Raw genomic sequence first — 12,295 nt, 5'->3', positions numbered from 1 at the left:
TTGATCTCTGTTTTAACAGCTCAACAGTTTTATATTTGTTCTTTTAGAACACTTAGCTGAGAGCTGCCAGATCTTAGAAATGGATTTGAATTCTTTCTGATTTGAAATCCTTCAAATAAACTTTGAGCAAAACACGATTTAGAGCTCCTCTGCCTTCCTCCAAAAGAACTTGGTTCCTAAAGAGACAAGTATCAGTAACACGTGACCATGAATTCACCCACATACTGTACAACTCTTCAGGATTATAGAATACTGACAAACACACACAAGCAAACCAACCTTCAGGTAGTATTGTGGGGCTGCCAGGTATAACTAGAGGTTGTAAACTGTAATTTTCCTTGTGAAGTAATGATTAATATTGTCATGTATGACATATGTAAAATGGCTAGTTTATTTAAGTAAAGAAGCAAGTTTCAAGTTCCTATTAGTTACGCTCACACTTCAAAAATAAATACAAGTAGTAATGTTAAAACTCTTCCAAACATTGTTACACAGTTTCTCAAAGCCAGGAGGAAGAAATAACAATAGGATTTAGCAAGTGCTCTTGCATGCAGCATGGAAGAAAATAAATAAAAGACAGTAAAATCCAAACCCCAAACCTTCTGTTTTCTGCACAGAAGAAGTAGCTGAAGTCCCGAGTGGCAGGAGTGTAGGAAAAGGTCCTAAACCACTTCTTTACCTACTTCCATCAACTAGAGTTGTTGGGCTACATTTTTACCTGACTTAATAAGATTCTCTCTTTACAGTGCATGTTTACTGCCTCAATAAAGACATTTGAAGATTGTCAGCATTTATGAAGAATGATTTTACAAGATCATGATTTGATCTCTTCAAAGTAAAATGGAGTTGAAAGAGCAGTTTTGGGGCTTGGATACACAGCACATACAAGATCTGCAGCGTAACTTACTCTACTGGCCCGCTCTTCTACTTGTCTGTAAGTGTCAAAAATCTCTGTGAAGTTTTAAGTGGCCCCTCTCAGTGTATTCAAGGCATTTTCTCTACTATAGGGAGAGCAACTGCAATACTGTTAATATTTTAGTTAGACAAAGTAGTCGAGCTCAGGAAGCACCTTGTTTCCTCTCACAATTCAGCTCACTTAAGTGGGCAGAAGACAAACCCCAGGGGAAGAGAGAGGAACTGAACAGATTCACTTGGCCATATGGTCTAACTGCACAAGTTGTCTTCCTAGCAGCTGCTCTGCTAAAAACACTCTGAGGTCTCACACAACAAACCCTTGTCTATTCATTGCCATCCTACAAGATGTTGCAGGAACAGACCCCAGAAGTACTCAGATGTTTGTATGAAACCAGGAGACACTGATAATGGCAAATGACTACTCCAAAATCTTACCTGGCTTTGCCAGCATGTAGAAAGAGCTGGACAGAAGACCTCAGTACTTACCAATGCAGGATACAAGATGTTGGTATTAAACAGTGGTTGCAGTTCATTTTATAAACAGAGGAGTACTGATGACACACAAGGCTAGAATAAATATAATTAATATAAAAGTAAACTCTTTTTTGGTGGAAATTCATAATTGGATCTTTCCTACTGGAAAATAGACAAAATTTCTGCACTGGAAAGACTGTTAAGCTAAAAGGTTAAAATTCACAGAATTTTGTATCAGTTGAAAAGCAGCAAGTTTTTGTTTGGTGTCTATTTCACTGCCAGCAATGAAATAGGTTCCTGAGCCTCAGGCCATCTGCCTGCCTTCAGTCAGTCAGCTTCATCATCGCTGCGTTTCTCTTCTGAATCATCATTTTCATACTCCTCATCCTCATATCCGAAAGCACCCTCAGTTTCAGGGTCAGACTGACCTTCCTCTTCATGCTCATGGGGCTGGTCAGACCGAGAGCTGGGTCTTGACTGATCATCATCCTCCTCCTGGGAATGGCAAAGTGACCGGCCTGCCTCTGCTTTTGCTTCTGCTTCCTCTTCTCCCTCCTCTTTCTCCTCCTTCTTCTCCTCTTCTTCTTCTTCACGGTGCTGGTCGGAGGTGGGGCTCAACTCAGCTGCCCCTGCATGGCAAGGCTCATGAGCACAAGGGCTGGCTCTTGCCTCTTCCTCATCCTCCAGCTCACTGGACTGGCCATCCTGGGCAGGGGTTTTGACACCTTTTCTGTTCTCCTCCTCATCCTCCTCCTCCCAGGACTGCTCAGACCGAGGACTGCTGTCAGCTGCTTCCTCAAAGGATTCCCTTTCCTTCACTTTATCCTTGATGACTCTGAAAAGACAATTGGCATGTGTGATTTTACTTGCAGGTAAGATGCCCTCCAGCAGGTTTTAAACAACCTTCAGGTAATCTAGGACAAATCCTGGTAGTTTTGGCTGGGGTGGAAATGGGGAAGAAAAAGGGAAGGGAGGGACACTAGAGTCTGCTTTTATGCTAGAAAATAACTCAACGGTATTGCTTATGTATTTCAATTCTTTCATTTCTGCTTTCTTTTGAATCATAACACCTAATGGGTATTGAAAAGTGGTTTTTATGAGGCTTACTTCAACAATTCAGTGAAGGTAAGGCAGAATGAAGTGACTTACTAGCAACCTGCCAGAGTTTTTGGTGAAAGGAACAAATAAAGAAGGTTTTCTCTCAGTTTTCTTTGAATGACATTACAGAACATATCCAGTGATCTCCTGTGTTTTATGAAATCACATTTAATTCAGATAAAACAACAGAAAATACATACTAAAGCTAACTACAGTCAGGTAGTTACATGGGAAATACTACAAGTAAGTAAAACAAAGAAACAAACCTACACATCAAAAATTACTTTCTATTTACTAGGTGGTGGGGGGAAGCCTTCAGTAATCTCTACCTTTCTCTGGCATCAGTGGAGTAATTAAAATCTTCAGCACTGGAGTACTGTAGCAATTTAGTTGTTTGTCCTTTCCTGGAAACAAACTCTGGGCATATCCCCAGTGCTCTCAGTCTGTTAGAATAATGCTTTTCTGCAGCTATTCTGGCATTTTTCTGTAGGAAAACCACAATGGTTATGTGTTATCTAAATGCATTCAATGCCTGTCTTTTGATACTTTGTTTATAGTAATATTCCATTTCATTAATTGCATCATCTGGCAAGTGGAATGATTATTCACTGCAGGTAAGAATGGCAAAGCAATGCTTGAAAACATTACACCAGACCTTCCTTTCCTGTACTAGTTTAGATCTGGTTTGCTCCCTGTGCCCACTGGCTAATGAGGAGCTCTATGTTCTGGATAGAGCTCTTGAGGGAGGAGGGGGAAGATGTGGACATGCAGAAGAAAGGCCCTAAAAAAGCAGTATTGATTCACCTTACAGTGCTATTTAACACATTACACAGATGTGTAGCTCTGCCTCCTCAAACTGAGGGTGTAAATTCTGTCCCACCAGGTAAGATCTCAGTGAGGAGGACTTGTCCTCCAACCTACATGGATGCTCCTGCCACACAACCCAGGAAACCCACAGACAGAAGGGACAAGGGAACCAGTGATTTATGACTTGCTGCCTCTCTGGGTATGGAAACAGGTCAGAGACCACACTACCAGCACGTGGTTGTAATGAAATGGAGAGAGAAAAATCTATACTGCAGCTGAGCTCTATAGTAGACACTTCAACTTGAATTTTCTTATCGCTTCTTTCCCAACTTAAATCTCTTGCATTTCTTTCTGTAATTTTTTGTTGTGTTTAAAGTTACTCATGTTGTAACTGAATTGGACATGTTTACAACAGCCATCTCAGTTCCCTGGGCAAGCAAGTCATGACTGCTTAGTCCCAAAAATAAGTAATATTTATATGGAGATGAGGCAACAGTGATTAGAATGGACAAATACAGGTCTGAAAGGTATTTTTCAGATATCTTCTAAAAATGTTTGACTACAAATGTCTTCTGCAGTATCTGAAGATGAGATTAAGAAGTAATACAGAAGCAAGACAACCTGAGTGACCCTTTCAAAAAGCAATGGCCTTTGTTTTACTCTTTCTTCCATTTCTTGTAACTCTTGCAGATACTCCTGCATTCTCTGCTTCTCATAATTCCTAAGGGAAACAGAGTACAAGAGAAATGATTAGTAATTTATCATACAAGAAGTCATTTTCTACAGCAGCTAAACTGCTCGTAACAAACTAAATATTCTCCTACTTAAAGGTACATAAAAAGTGAATTATTTTATGGTCATTACAGGGTCTGAGGTGTATTGTCTCATTTTACAGCAATTGCTTGTCTGTAAGTACTGAACAAAACTGGCTGGGAAGCTGTCACTTTGGATAAGCAGAGAGAGGTCCTGGCTAGTGGGGTTAAATAGAGGCCGTCTGAGTTTGGATTCTTTGGGTTATTTGGGATACTTAGTTTTTTTAATGCTGATTTCATACAGATATTCTGGTTGTTCTAAGCAATATTAAGCTGAATACACCATAGGAAATTAATACCATTAAATAAAAATCAGTACTTTAAGGTAAAAGTTTGATGGTAAGAAGCTTGTTACTTTTCCAGTCTATCTCACAAGAGGGGTAGCCACATTCTGGATCATAGAACCCCAGACTGGTTTGTGTTGGAAGGGACCTTAAAGCTCATCCAGCCCCAAACCCCTCCCATGGGCAGGGACACCTTCCACTAGAGCAGGTTGCTCCAAGCCCCTGTGTCCAACCTGGCCTTGAACACTGCCAGGGATGGGGCAGCCACAGCTTCTCTGGGCACCCTGTGCCAGTGCCATCATAGGACTCTTTCTTTCCTAGCTGGTTTGTCAAGGGCGCCGTCGATACAGCAGGATGCTGAAGTATCTCAGATCACAGCAAGCACCAGATAATCCAGGTAATGGGCTGTAATCCTCGGTGTGTGGCAAAGACACCTCTTTGTGGTGTTGCCTCTGTACTGGGCCACCTCCAGCATTCCCAAGTCAGACACTTAAGGTCAAGTATGAGAGCTATGGCACATTTACACTTGTGTCTCCTCCTGCCTCCCTCCCTTACCATCCTCTGAACTTCAGCAATATAGCTGTGCATTAAAGCAAGTTGTTCACCACTTGGAGGGAGTGAACTTCACTGTTGCTACTTGCTTGCTCTCTCAGGCGGCTTTCTAGAAACCTAATTATCTGTTAGAAGAGCACTTACATTAATGTACCTTATTACCCAGCCTATGCTGAAAAAAGCATTATCAAGTTAAGCACTTGCGCCAGCCTTAATGCATCAGCACTAGGGAAGTAATCTTGCTTTGTAATAGCATAATTTTATGTGCAGACAAAAATTAAGCATGAGTGTTTTATAATACGCCTGAAATCTGATTAAGCTGAAGACTGTAATGTCAAGTTTGCTGTTGAATGAACTCAAATCACATCTTGTAAACACACCCACTATTTCTCTTGATTCTCCACCCTGCTACTGTAACTCAAATTGCCTTCTGCTTCTGTTCCAGAGTCAGCAGATCATCTACTCAAGGACAATGACGTTATAAAAGCTCCTGTTATTAACAGTATCCGCTGGTCCCGTTACAAAAGCAATTGTGCTTGAGCTCTGACTCTTAACAAAAGAGTCAGAAGGCACTGCCCGCTTTGACCTGCATCTCTACCACTGCTTCTCTGCTGCCCAGGACCCTGTGTAAGTCCTGCTTCTGCCCATGTGTGCTTTGGCTATAGCCCTTACCTCCTCCCTCATTTCAGAAAGATCTCTAGCCTGGACCATAATCTGAACATCTTAAGGTTTAGTTGCTAGTCCAAGCTATGAATCTCATGATCAGGGCTATCTCATGATCATTCATGAGTGGAAGGTGTCCCTCCCCATGGCAAGGGTTGGAACTGGATGATCTTAAGTTCCCTTCTAGCCCAAACCATTCCATGATACACCCTTGTATTGTTTTGCCCTACCACTGTCAGTTACTGGCTATTTGCCTGGTTACTGGAAATCAGGATTCACAGACACTGTCCAAGGATCCTGCCTATGCATGAAGCAACAGGGGCAGCACAGTCTGTACCCCTCACTGTCACCACGTAACAACACCTTAAATGTATGATACTGCTGCAGTGCCATGTGCCAAGGGAGATGATAAACCTCACTAGAGACTCATTCAAACAGGACTAATTTGGGGGTTTTATTTTCTAGGATTAAAAAGAACAGGAAGCAGAAATGAAAAGCAGAAGCAGGAGGTCAAGCAGCAGTGCTGGAGTCACATCAGCATCAGGGAGCTGGAGGCATCTGGGCTGCCTGCTTACAGCACACTGAGAAGGCCCTGATCTTTATTCCTTGAGTACTACTTTTCCCCAAGTCTTACAGAAACAGTGTTTGAGTGTGTATCTCTACTAAAGATAACTCTGGATCCCATTCCTCCTAAGCACCAGCAGCTTCTGGGATAGCTGCTGATACATGTGCTAAGTTGAAATAATATTCCTGCTCTAATATTCCCTTTTAAGTGGGGACCTGCTGGGACAAAGTGGTGAATCGTGACTTGTTCATTACTGTATGAGACAGCAAGCACCAAAGTTGTACCAACACCTGACAATCCAGCAGTGCAAGGATATCCTGTAAGTACACTGTTCCTTTTCCTTTTGATTTACTTAATTGTTTCCTCTTTAGCTGATATGGCAATTGAGAAAACACAGGAGTCTCCTGTTAGCTAATCTGTAAGACTATAAAGATCAAAATCATGAGAACAGGCAACAATTTCCCAGTTGGAATACTCCATTTGGCCACTTATTTTACTAGCTGCTTGTACAGTGTATGATGTAGCAAATGTGCAATTACATAAACTTGGACTATGCTATATTTTACATTGTATGTCTCTCATACAATGTAGAATGAGAGCTTCGGGATCAGGGGAACGCAACAAGATACCTGAATGTTCTTAATTTGGATTTAGACACCTGAGCAAGGCTCTGATGGGGGTCATTGGCCTCAGCCCGAGTGGTTACAATTTTCTGGAGTCTTTTTGTCCTTTGTTTCTGTTTTGTTCTGGTCCTTTTCTGTTGTTCTTCCAGCCTTCTCTTTTCCTCAAGTGAACTCCTGATGGAAACATAAACTAAGGCTGAATTCATTTTGAACCAAGAGAAAGACTTCAAAGGAAGCTTTGACAAAGAGAAAAGCAGGGGGAAGACAGGGTAGGTGTAGGAGGACACAAGGTATGTGCCATTTTAAGGGATTCAGGGGTATCCTGGGAAGCAGCAGGCATTTCTCCCTTTCCTGTGCACATGCTGAGAAAAATGCACTCCTGTTTCTTTATCATAAATATCAAGTCTTATATTTAAGTACTTTAAGTTGTCCATTAGAATTAAGCCCTTATATGACTATACATTAAGACCTATATCCACTGCATGGAAGAATTAACTACATATATAGAAAGACAAAAAAATACTGCTCTTAAAGTACATACAGAATGTAGAGCACCACTGCAGTAGTCACCTTATGGCGTGTAGCTGCCGTCTTGTGGATTCTGTGATTTTTGGTGATTTAGATCCTCCAAAATGTGAATTCGCCCTTGAATGCCTCATTTGGGGTTTGCGTCTTGGAGAGACATATGGCCAGCGTGTTTCTTTCAGCTTTTCTTCATCTTCTTCAATGTCCTTCAATATCTTCCCCTTGTTTGAAGGAATATATGGAGTACGAAGACCAAAAGGTTCACAGACTGTCAGGTGTTTCACTTGTTTCTGCTGCAGGAGCCGCTGCTGAAATCTCTGGTGTAGCAGTTCAAAGTCCGGAACACTTGATTTGATCCTGGGTTTATGTTCTGTTTGCTTTGGTTCACTGCTCTTGGGCTTCTTCTTTTTACTGGTGTCTTTTAAAGCCAGCCTGCTGTTGGGGAGAGATGAATTACGTAGCAACTCCTCAGCTCGCATTCTGATCCTGATCTCCCTGTAGAGCTCCTCCTCCTTCAGCCTGTCATTAACAGCCGGGCTATAAACACATCTAGGAACTGGTTTTGCTTTGAACAGTGCTGTTTTCTTTTCAGGTGCAGAAAGGTCTCTCAGCTGCATTTTCCTCATCTCACTCCTTTGCTTCTCTCTCTCAATGAATTTAAACGGCTTCTGAGAAGCCAAGAGCTGGAGTTTGCTTCTCTCCTTCACAGACCTCCTGCGTTCCTCATTGCGCTGCACGATTTCATGGTAAAGAGGCAGGAAGACAGCAGCGGGCACCGGGTTAGCTCGGAACTGCTTCTGACACTCTGCTTCCTCCTCCAGCTGCTTCTTCAGTAAGTCGTTTTCCATTTCAACCAGTGACTTCGACTTGATGTTCTGCTCTTTTTTCCTGGCTTCTCTGATAGTCATCTGGAAGGGTTTGGGCACCGTCACTTTGGGTGACCATGCTTTCTGTTTCTTCTGTGTGGTTCTGCAGGCGGGCGAGCTGGGGGAGCTGGGTTTGGTGCGAGGGATGTAATCTTCCACAGAGAACCCATCCCACATTTTTTCAATCTGTTGCTTGGCAAATGCAGATGATGGAGTTTCACTCCTGTTTTCTTCAAAGGCTAATTCTCTGTCGGACCCATCGGATACACTTGAGCTTAAGGGATCGCTCAAGTCAGAGTCTGAAAAGGATTTGTGCAGATGCAGGGGCTGATACGAGCTCTTCTCCCAAGTTGGCCTTTAAAAAAGGGAAGAAAAAGGTGTTTTGGTTCAGTCCAACACTGGTACAAACCCAGTAACTTCCACTGCAAGGTATCATCATTAGAAACAAAAATGAATGGTGCTGGTAGGGAAGAAGGAATGGGAAGAGAAGGGAAAAGAGAAGCACTCAGGCCTGATCATAGATTTCAGTCAGCACTTAAAGAAAGGCACCATGCTTTACTAATCATGCTGCCCGGCCTCTGCTGCACACACACATGTAACTCTCACAGCCCTTTAGCAAGGTAAACAAGCATTTTTAATAATAAAACTAACTTCTCTGTGTTCTGCTTAGGGGAAATGGGGAGAGTAACACCTTCCAGCCCCAGAAAACAAAACCCAACCTGCTGATTTATAGATGTCTGCAAAGGATTTCACCATAGAATCACGGCATGGTTTGGGTTGGAAGGGACCTTAAAGCTCATCCAGTTCCAACCCCCTGCCATGGGCAGGGACACCTCACACTAGACCTTCAGATAAAAGGCACCACCAAACTTACCTGCAGCACATGCCAGCAGCAGCACTTTTCTTGCCCAAGGGTTGCTCTCTCTTCAAATACAGCTTATTCCGATACAGACTTTCCAGTTTGGCCATGGTCTCCAAGTGGGCATTCTTCAGCTCCTCCAGCTTCAAGTAATACTCTTGGTTTGAATGGTGCAGTTTGGAAAAGTCTATCTCCTTGTCACAGTCTCCATTTAGAGCCAGGGGCTGCTCTCTGTTGGTGCTTGAATCCAAATCAAAACCATCCTACGAGAGATGGTTGTAAAATGTTCTGATTGTTAGAAGAAAGGGGAATAAGGTTCTTAATATTGCTTTAGCCTAATTATGTCTAATGAATGATGCAGTAACACCAAATAGAGACAGCAGGATACAAATGGTAATGCAGTTACATGGAATAATCTTATTGTGTGATAATTTATATCCTATGGGTCCTACTTAGTGCATGTAAAATTCCTAAGTCTGTCCTGTTATCACTGTATTTATACCAGGAAATACAATCAAAAGGATTTATCAAAAGAAACCAGTTTAACTATTTTGTAAAGTGTAATTTTACCTTTGATTACTGTGCAGCTCTAGAAAAGCCTTCATTTAAAAGCAAACAAACCCACAGCAGAACCTTCCTTGCCTCCCATTCCCATAAGCATTCTAAAAATAAGCCATCAGGTATCTTGTGTATAAATGTTTATTCTCCTTTCCATAACTCGCTCCGAAACAACAGGGATTCATAGAATCACAGAATGGTTTGGGTTGGAAAGGACCTTAAGATCATCCAGTTCCAACCCCCTGCCATGGGCAGGGACACCTCACACTAGACCATGTCGCCCAAGGCTCTGTCCAACCTGGCCTTGAACACTGCCAGGGATGGAGCATCCACAACTTCCCTGGGCACTTCTGATGGCTGCACTGCTGTCTGGCAGCTTGCAGCTGTGAGCAGGTACGTACATTCTTCCACTACTTTTTAAAGCTTACACAAGTTAGAGAACTCATTAAGACCACATTGCAAAGACTCCCTTTACGTTATCCTTAAGCACCATGTTTTAAGAAATTCCAGGACAGTTTCTTTATCTAAAATTAGAATAATACTTTTCCACATAGTAAGCTTTGACCTTCCAGCAAAACAGCTCGTTTATGTTTTGTCAGGTTTTCACTGCAAAACTCTCCAACCCGTTTTTCCCCACCATCGTGACCTAATGCAACGTGATCAAGGAAGCGAGTTTAAAAAGCCGTTACAGAAAGGCACCATCCGCCTCCTCCTGAGCCCATCGCGTATAAACCTCCCGGCTTCCTCCTCGATCCGCAGAGCGATCCCAGGCTCTTCCCGGAGTTGGGCATCCCCAGTTCTTAGCTCCGCTCTTCCAACCCGGGGCCGTTCCAAGCTCATTAAGGGATTGGTGCTGCACAGGCGGGACCAGCTGTCGGGTGTTTGTGTCTGTCTGTGCCTGCTTGTGCCGCACGCCACTGCCGGGAGGTACAAAAGGCCCCGCTCCAGGGCAGCTCCGCCGGTGCACGGCGGGTTAAGGCGAGCCCCTCACCCGGCCTCCCGCGTCCCCCCGTTGCCCAACAACCGGTAACGGCGCTTCCCGCTCCCGGCGGTACCTGCGCGGCGGCGGGCGGCGGCTCCCGCTCGTAGAGCGCGGCGGGCGCCCGAGTGCGCGGGTCCAGCGGGGTGCGCAGGCAGGCGGCGGCCAGGCGCGCTGCGCGGTGCGCCGCGTCCATCCCCGCGGGCAGCGCCGGCCGGAGGTGCGACCCGAGCCGCTCCGCCCCGCTGGAGGCTGGAGGCGGCCCCTTGGGCGGAAGCGGGGCCACTTCATCCGGCCCGGCTCGGTCTGTGTCCGCCGCCGCGGCAGCAGCTCCGGTGTCTTCTCCCAAGCACCCTCCGAGGCCCATGCGGGGACGCTGCTGTGGCCTCGGGCCTCGTATCCTCGTCTGCACGCTGGACTTAAGCACTTAAGCATTTTTAGGTGACTTTTGGCAGGAGCTCAGTCGGAACTCGTACCTCGCTTTCACAAACCCGCGGTTTTTACCGCCCCAAGTTATGAAAGACTCTTCTCCCATCTTCAAGTGTGTGCTGCACGTAAGCAACTACAGGATAAAGGTAAACTGGGAGCAGCAGATTTCCACTACCTCTGCAGGGGCATTAATGACTGATGGACCTCTTTGTTGTACTGAAATTACAAATGCTTCTTATGTAAAGAAACAGAGAGAAAGCTTAAACCCCACACAGTGGTAGTTGTAAATCTGGTCAAGAACTGGAAGTTTGTGATGATGGGGAAGGGAAGCTTTAGTCAAAGTGAACACCTGAACTAGAAGAGGTCACTACTGGATGTAATCCTGTGGGATAAGGCAGCATTTGGGAAGTTCAGGTTAGATTTTAGGCGGAAGCTCTTCCATGTGAGGGTGCTGAGGCGCTGGCACAGGGTGCCCAGAGAAGCTGTGGCTGCCCCATCCCTGGCAGTGTTCGAGGCCAGGTTGGACACAGGGGCTTGGAGCAACCTGCTCTAGTGGAAGGTGTCCCTGCCCGTGGCAGGGGGTTGGAACTGGAGGAGCTTTAAGGTCCTTTCCAATCATTCTATGATTCTAAACAGCCCTTACTGGGTGGTAATGCAGTGCAGTAATGCCTAAATCAATTATCTATTTATTTTTCAGTACTTGTATTCTGAATGTTCCACTTACCTAAGTCACAGGAAAGTGTTTCAACAGTAGCTGGTCAGCAAAGTGGTGGAAGTTTACTCAAAACCCACAAATCCATCATCAACACAAATGTGAGTTGAATTACGGTCTATGGAACAATACTGTCCTTCAGAGGCATCTGGTCATCTCAGTACAGCAATGAAGAAGATGAAAGAGTCAATTCAAACTTTCAGGCTAAGATTGACAAGTTGAAAAATGTTTATTCTAAACTATGAAATGTAACATTGAGAATAACTTAACTGTGAACTGAATGAACTGGGGGCAGCTGGGATGCTCCTGGGAGCTGAGAACCCCTGTGTTACAGCTCACCCCAAGTGACTGCAGCTAACTACAGGTATTAATAAACCTTAGTATGTATTTTATGACTTGGTTTGGAAAGTGCGATTTGCACTGTTACAGAACAAGACACTGACTTCTCAGCCAGTTTGGGGAAAACCAGTCAAGCTGGGGGGGTCATAGGGTGTGTGTGTATTACTGCAGCTGTCCAAAGGTTTCACTCATGGGGTTATCCTCAACAGAACGGGGAGGTGACCACCACCATGAT

The 12,295-nt window shown here is 44.3% G+C and overlaps 1 protein-coding gene and 3 long non-coding RNA genes across 6 annotated transcripts; 3 read left to right on the top strand and 1 right to left on the bottom strand.

Annotated features, from left to right (window-relative positions):
- Positions 1-368: 368 nt before the first annotated feature.
- FAM161A (FAM161 centrosomal protein A) lies at positions 369-10,832 on the bottom strand. Of its 2 annotated transcripts, XM_030489383.1 has the most exons (7): positions 10,657-10,807; positions 9,059-9,306; positions 7,364-8,539; positions 6,800-6,967; positions 3,916-4,015; positions 2,817-2,971; positions 369-2,224 (listed from the first exon to the last, which is right to left on the bottom strand). In XM_030489383.1, exons 1-7 carry the CDS (start codon positions 10,774-10,776, stop codon positions 1,717-1,719), a joined length of 2,475 nt encoding a protein of 824 aa, XP_030345243.1. In that variant the 5' UTR covers positions 10,777-10,807; the 3' UTR covers positions 369-1,716. The 2 variants fall into 2 exon arrangements, with proteins under 2 accessions (XP_030345243.1, XP_030345244.1); XM_030489384.1 differs by lacking the exon at positions 6,800-6,967 and having other exon boundaries at positions 10,657-10,832.
- LOC115609332 lies at positions 2,167-5,562 on the top strand. Its single transcript, XR_003991818.1, has 3 exons — positions 2,167-2,261; positions 3,371-3,505; positions 5,388-5,562. It is a non-coding gene; the product is annotated as an uncharacterized LOC115609332 (long non-coding RNA).
- On the top strand, positions 6,077-10,569 carry LOC115609330. Of its 2 annotated transcripts, none has more exons than XR_003991817.1 (4): positions 6,077-6,489; positions 6,943-7,062; positions 8,028-8,150; positions 10,201-10,569. It is a non-coding gene; the product is annotated as an uncharacterized LOC115609330 (long non-coding RNA). The 2 variants fall into 2 exon arrangements; XR_003991816.1 differs by lacking the exon at positions 10,201-10,569 and adding an exon at positions 8,423-8,511.
- Positions 10,796-12,113, top strand: LOC115609333. Its single transcript, XR_003991819.1, has 2 exons — positions 10,796-11,155; positions 11,707-12,113. It is a non-coding gene; the product is annotated as an uncharacterized LOC115609333 (long non-coding RNA).
- The last annotated feature ends 182 nt before the right edge of the window (positions 12,114-12,295 follow it).

The sequence above is a fragment of the Strigops habroptila genome, chromosome 6, assembly GCF_004027225.2.
Source record: "Strigops habroptila isolate Jane chromosome 6, bStrHab1.2.pri, whole genome shotgun sequence".
NCBI lineage: Eukaryota > Metazoa > Chordata > Aves > Psittaciformes > Psittacidae > Strigops > Strigops habroptila.
This window is presented reverse-complemented; position numbering and strand designations above follow the sequence as displayed.

Coding starts and splice junctions, on each gene's coding strand:
- FAM161A (XM_030489383.1), bottom strand. CDS start 10,776: ATGGACGCGGCGCACCGCGCAGCGCGCCTGGCCGCCGCCTGCCTGCGC. Junction 9,307..10,656: donor CGCCGCCCGCCGCCGCGCAG/GTACCGCCGGGA, acceptor CATCTCTCGTAG/GATGGTTTTGATTTGGATTC. Junction 2,972..3,915: donor TTTTTGAAAGGGTCACTCAG/GTTGTCTTGCTT, acceptor GTTTTCCTACAG/AAAAATGCCAGAATAGCTGC.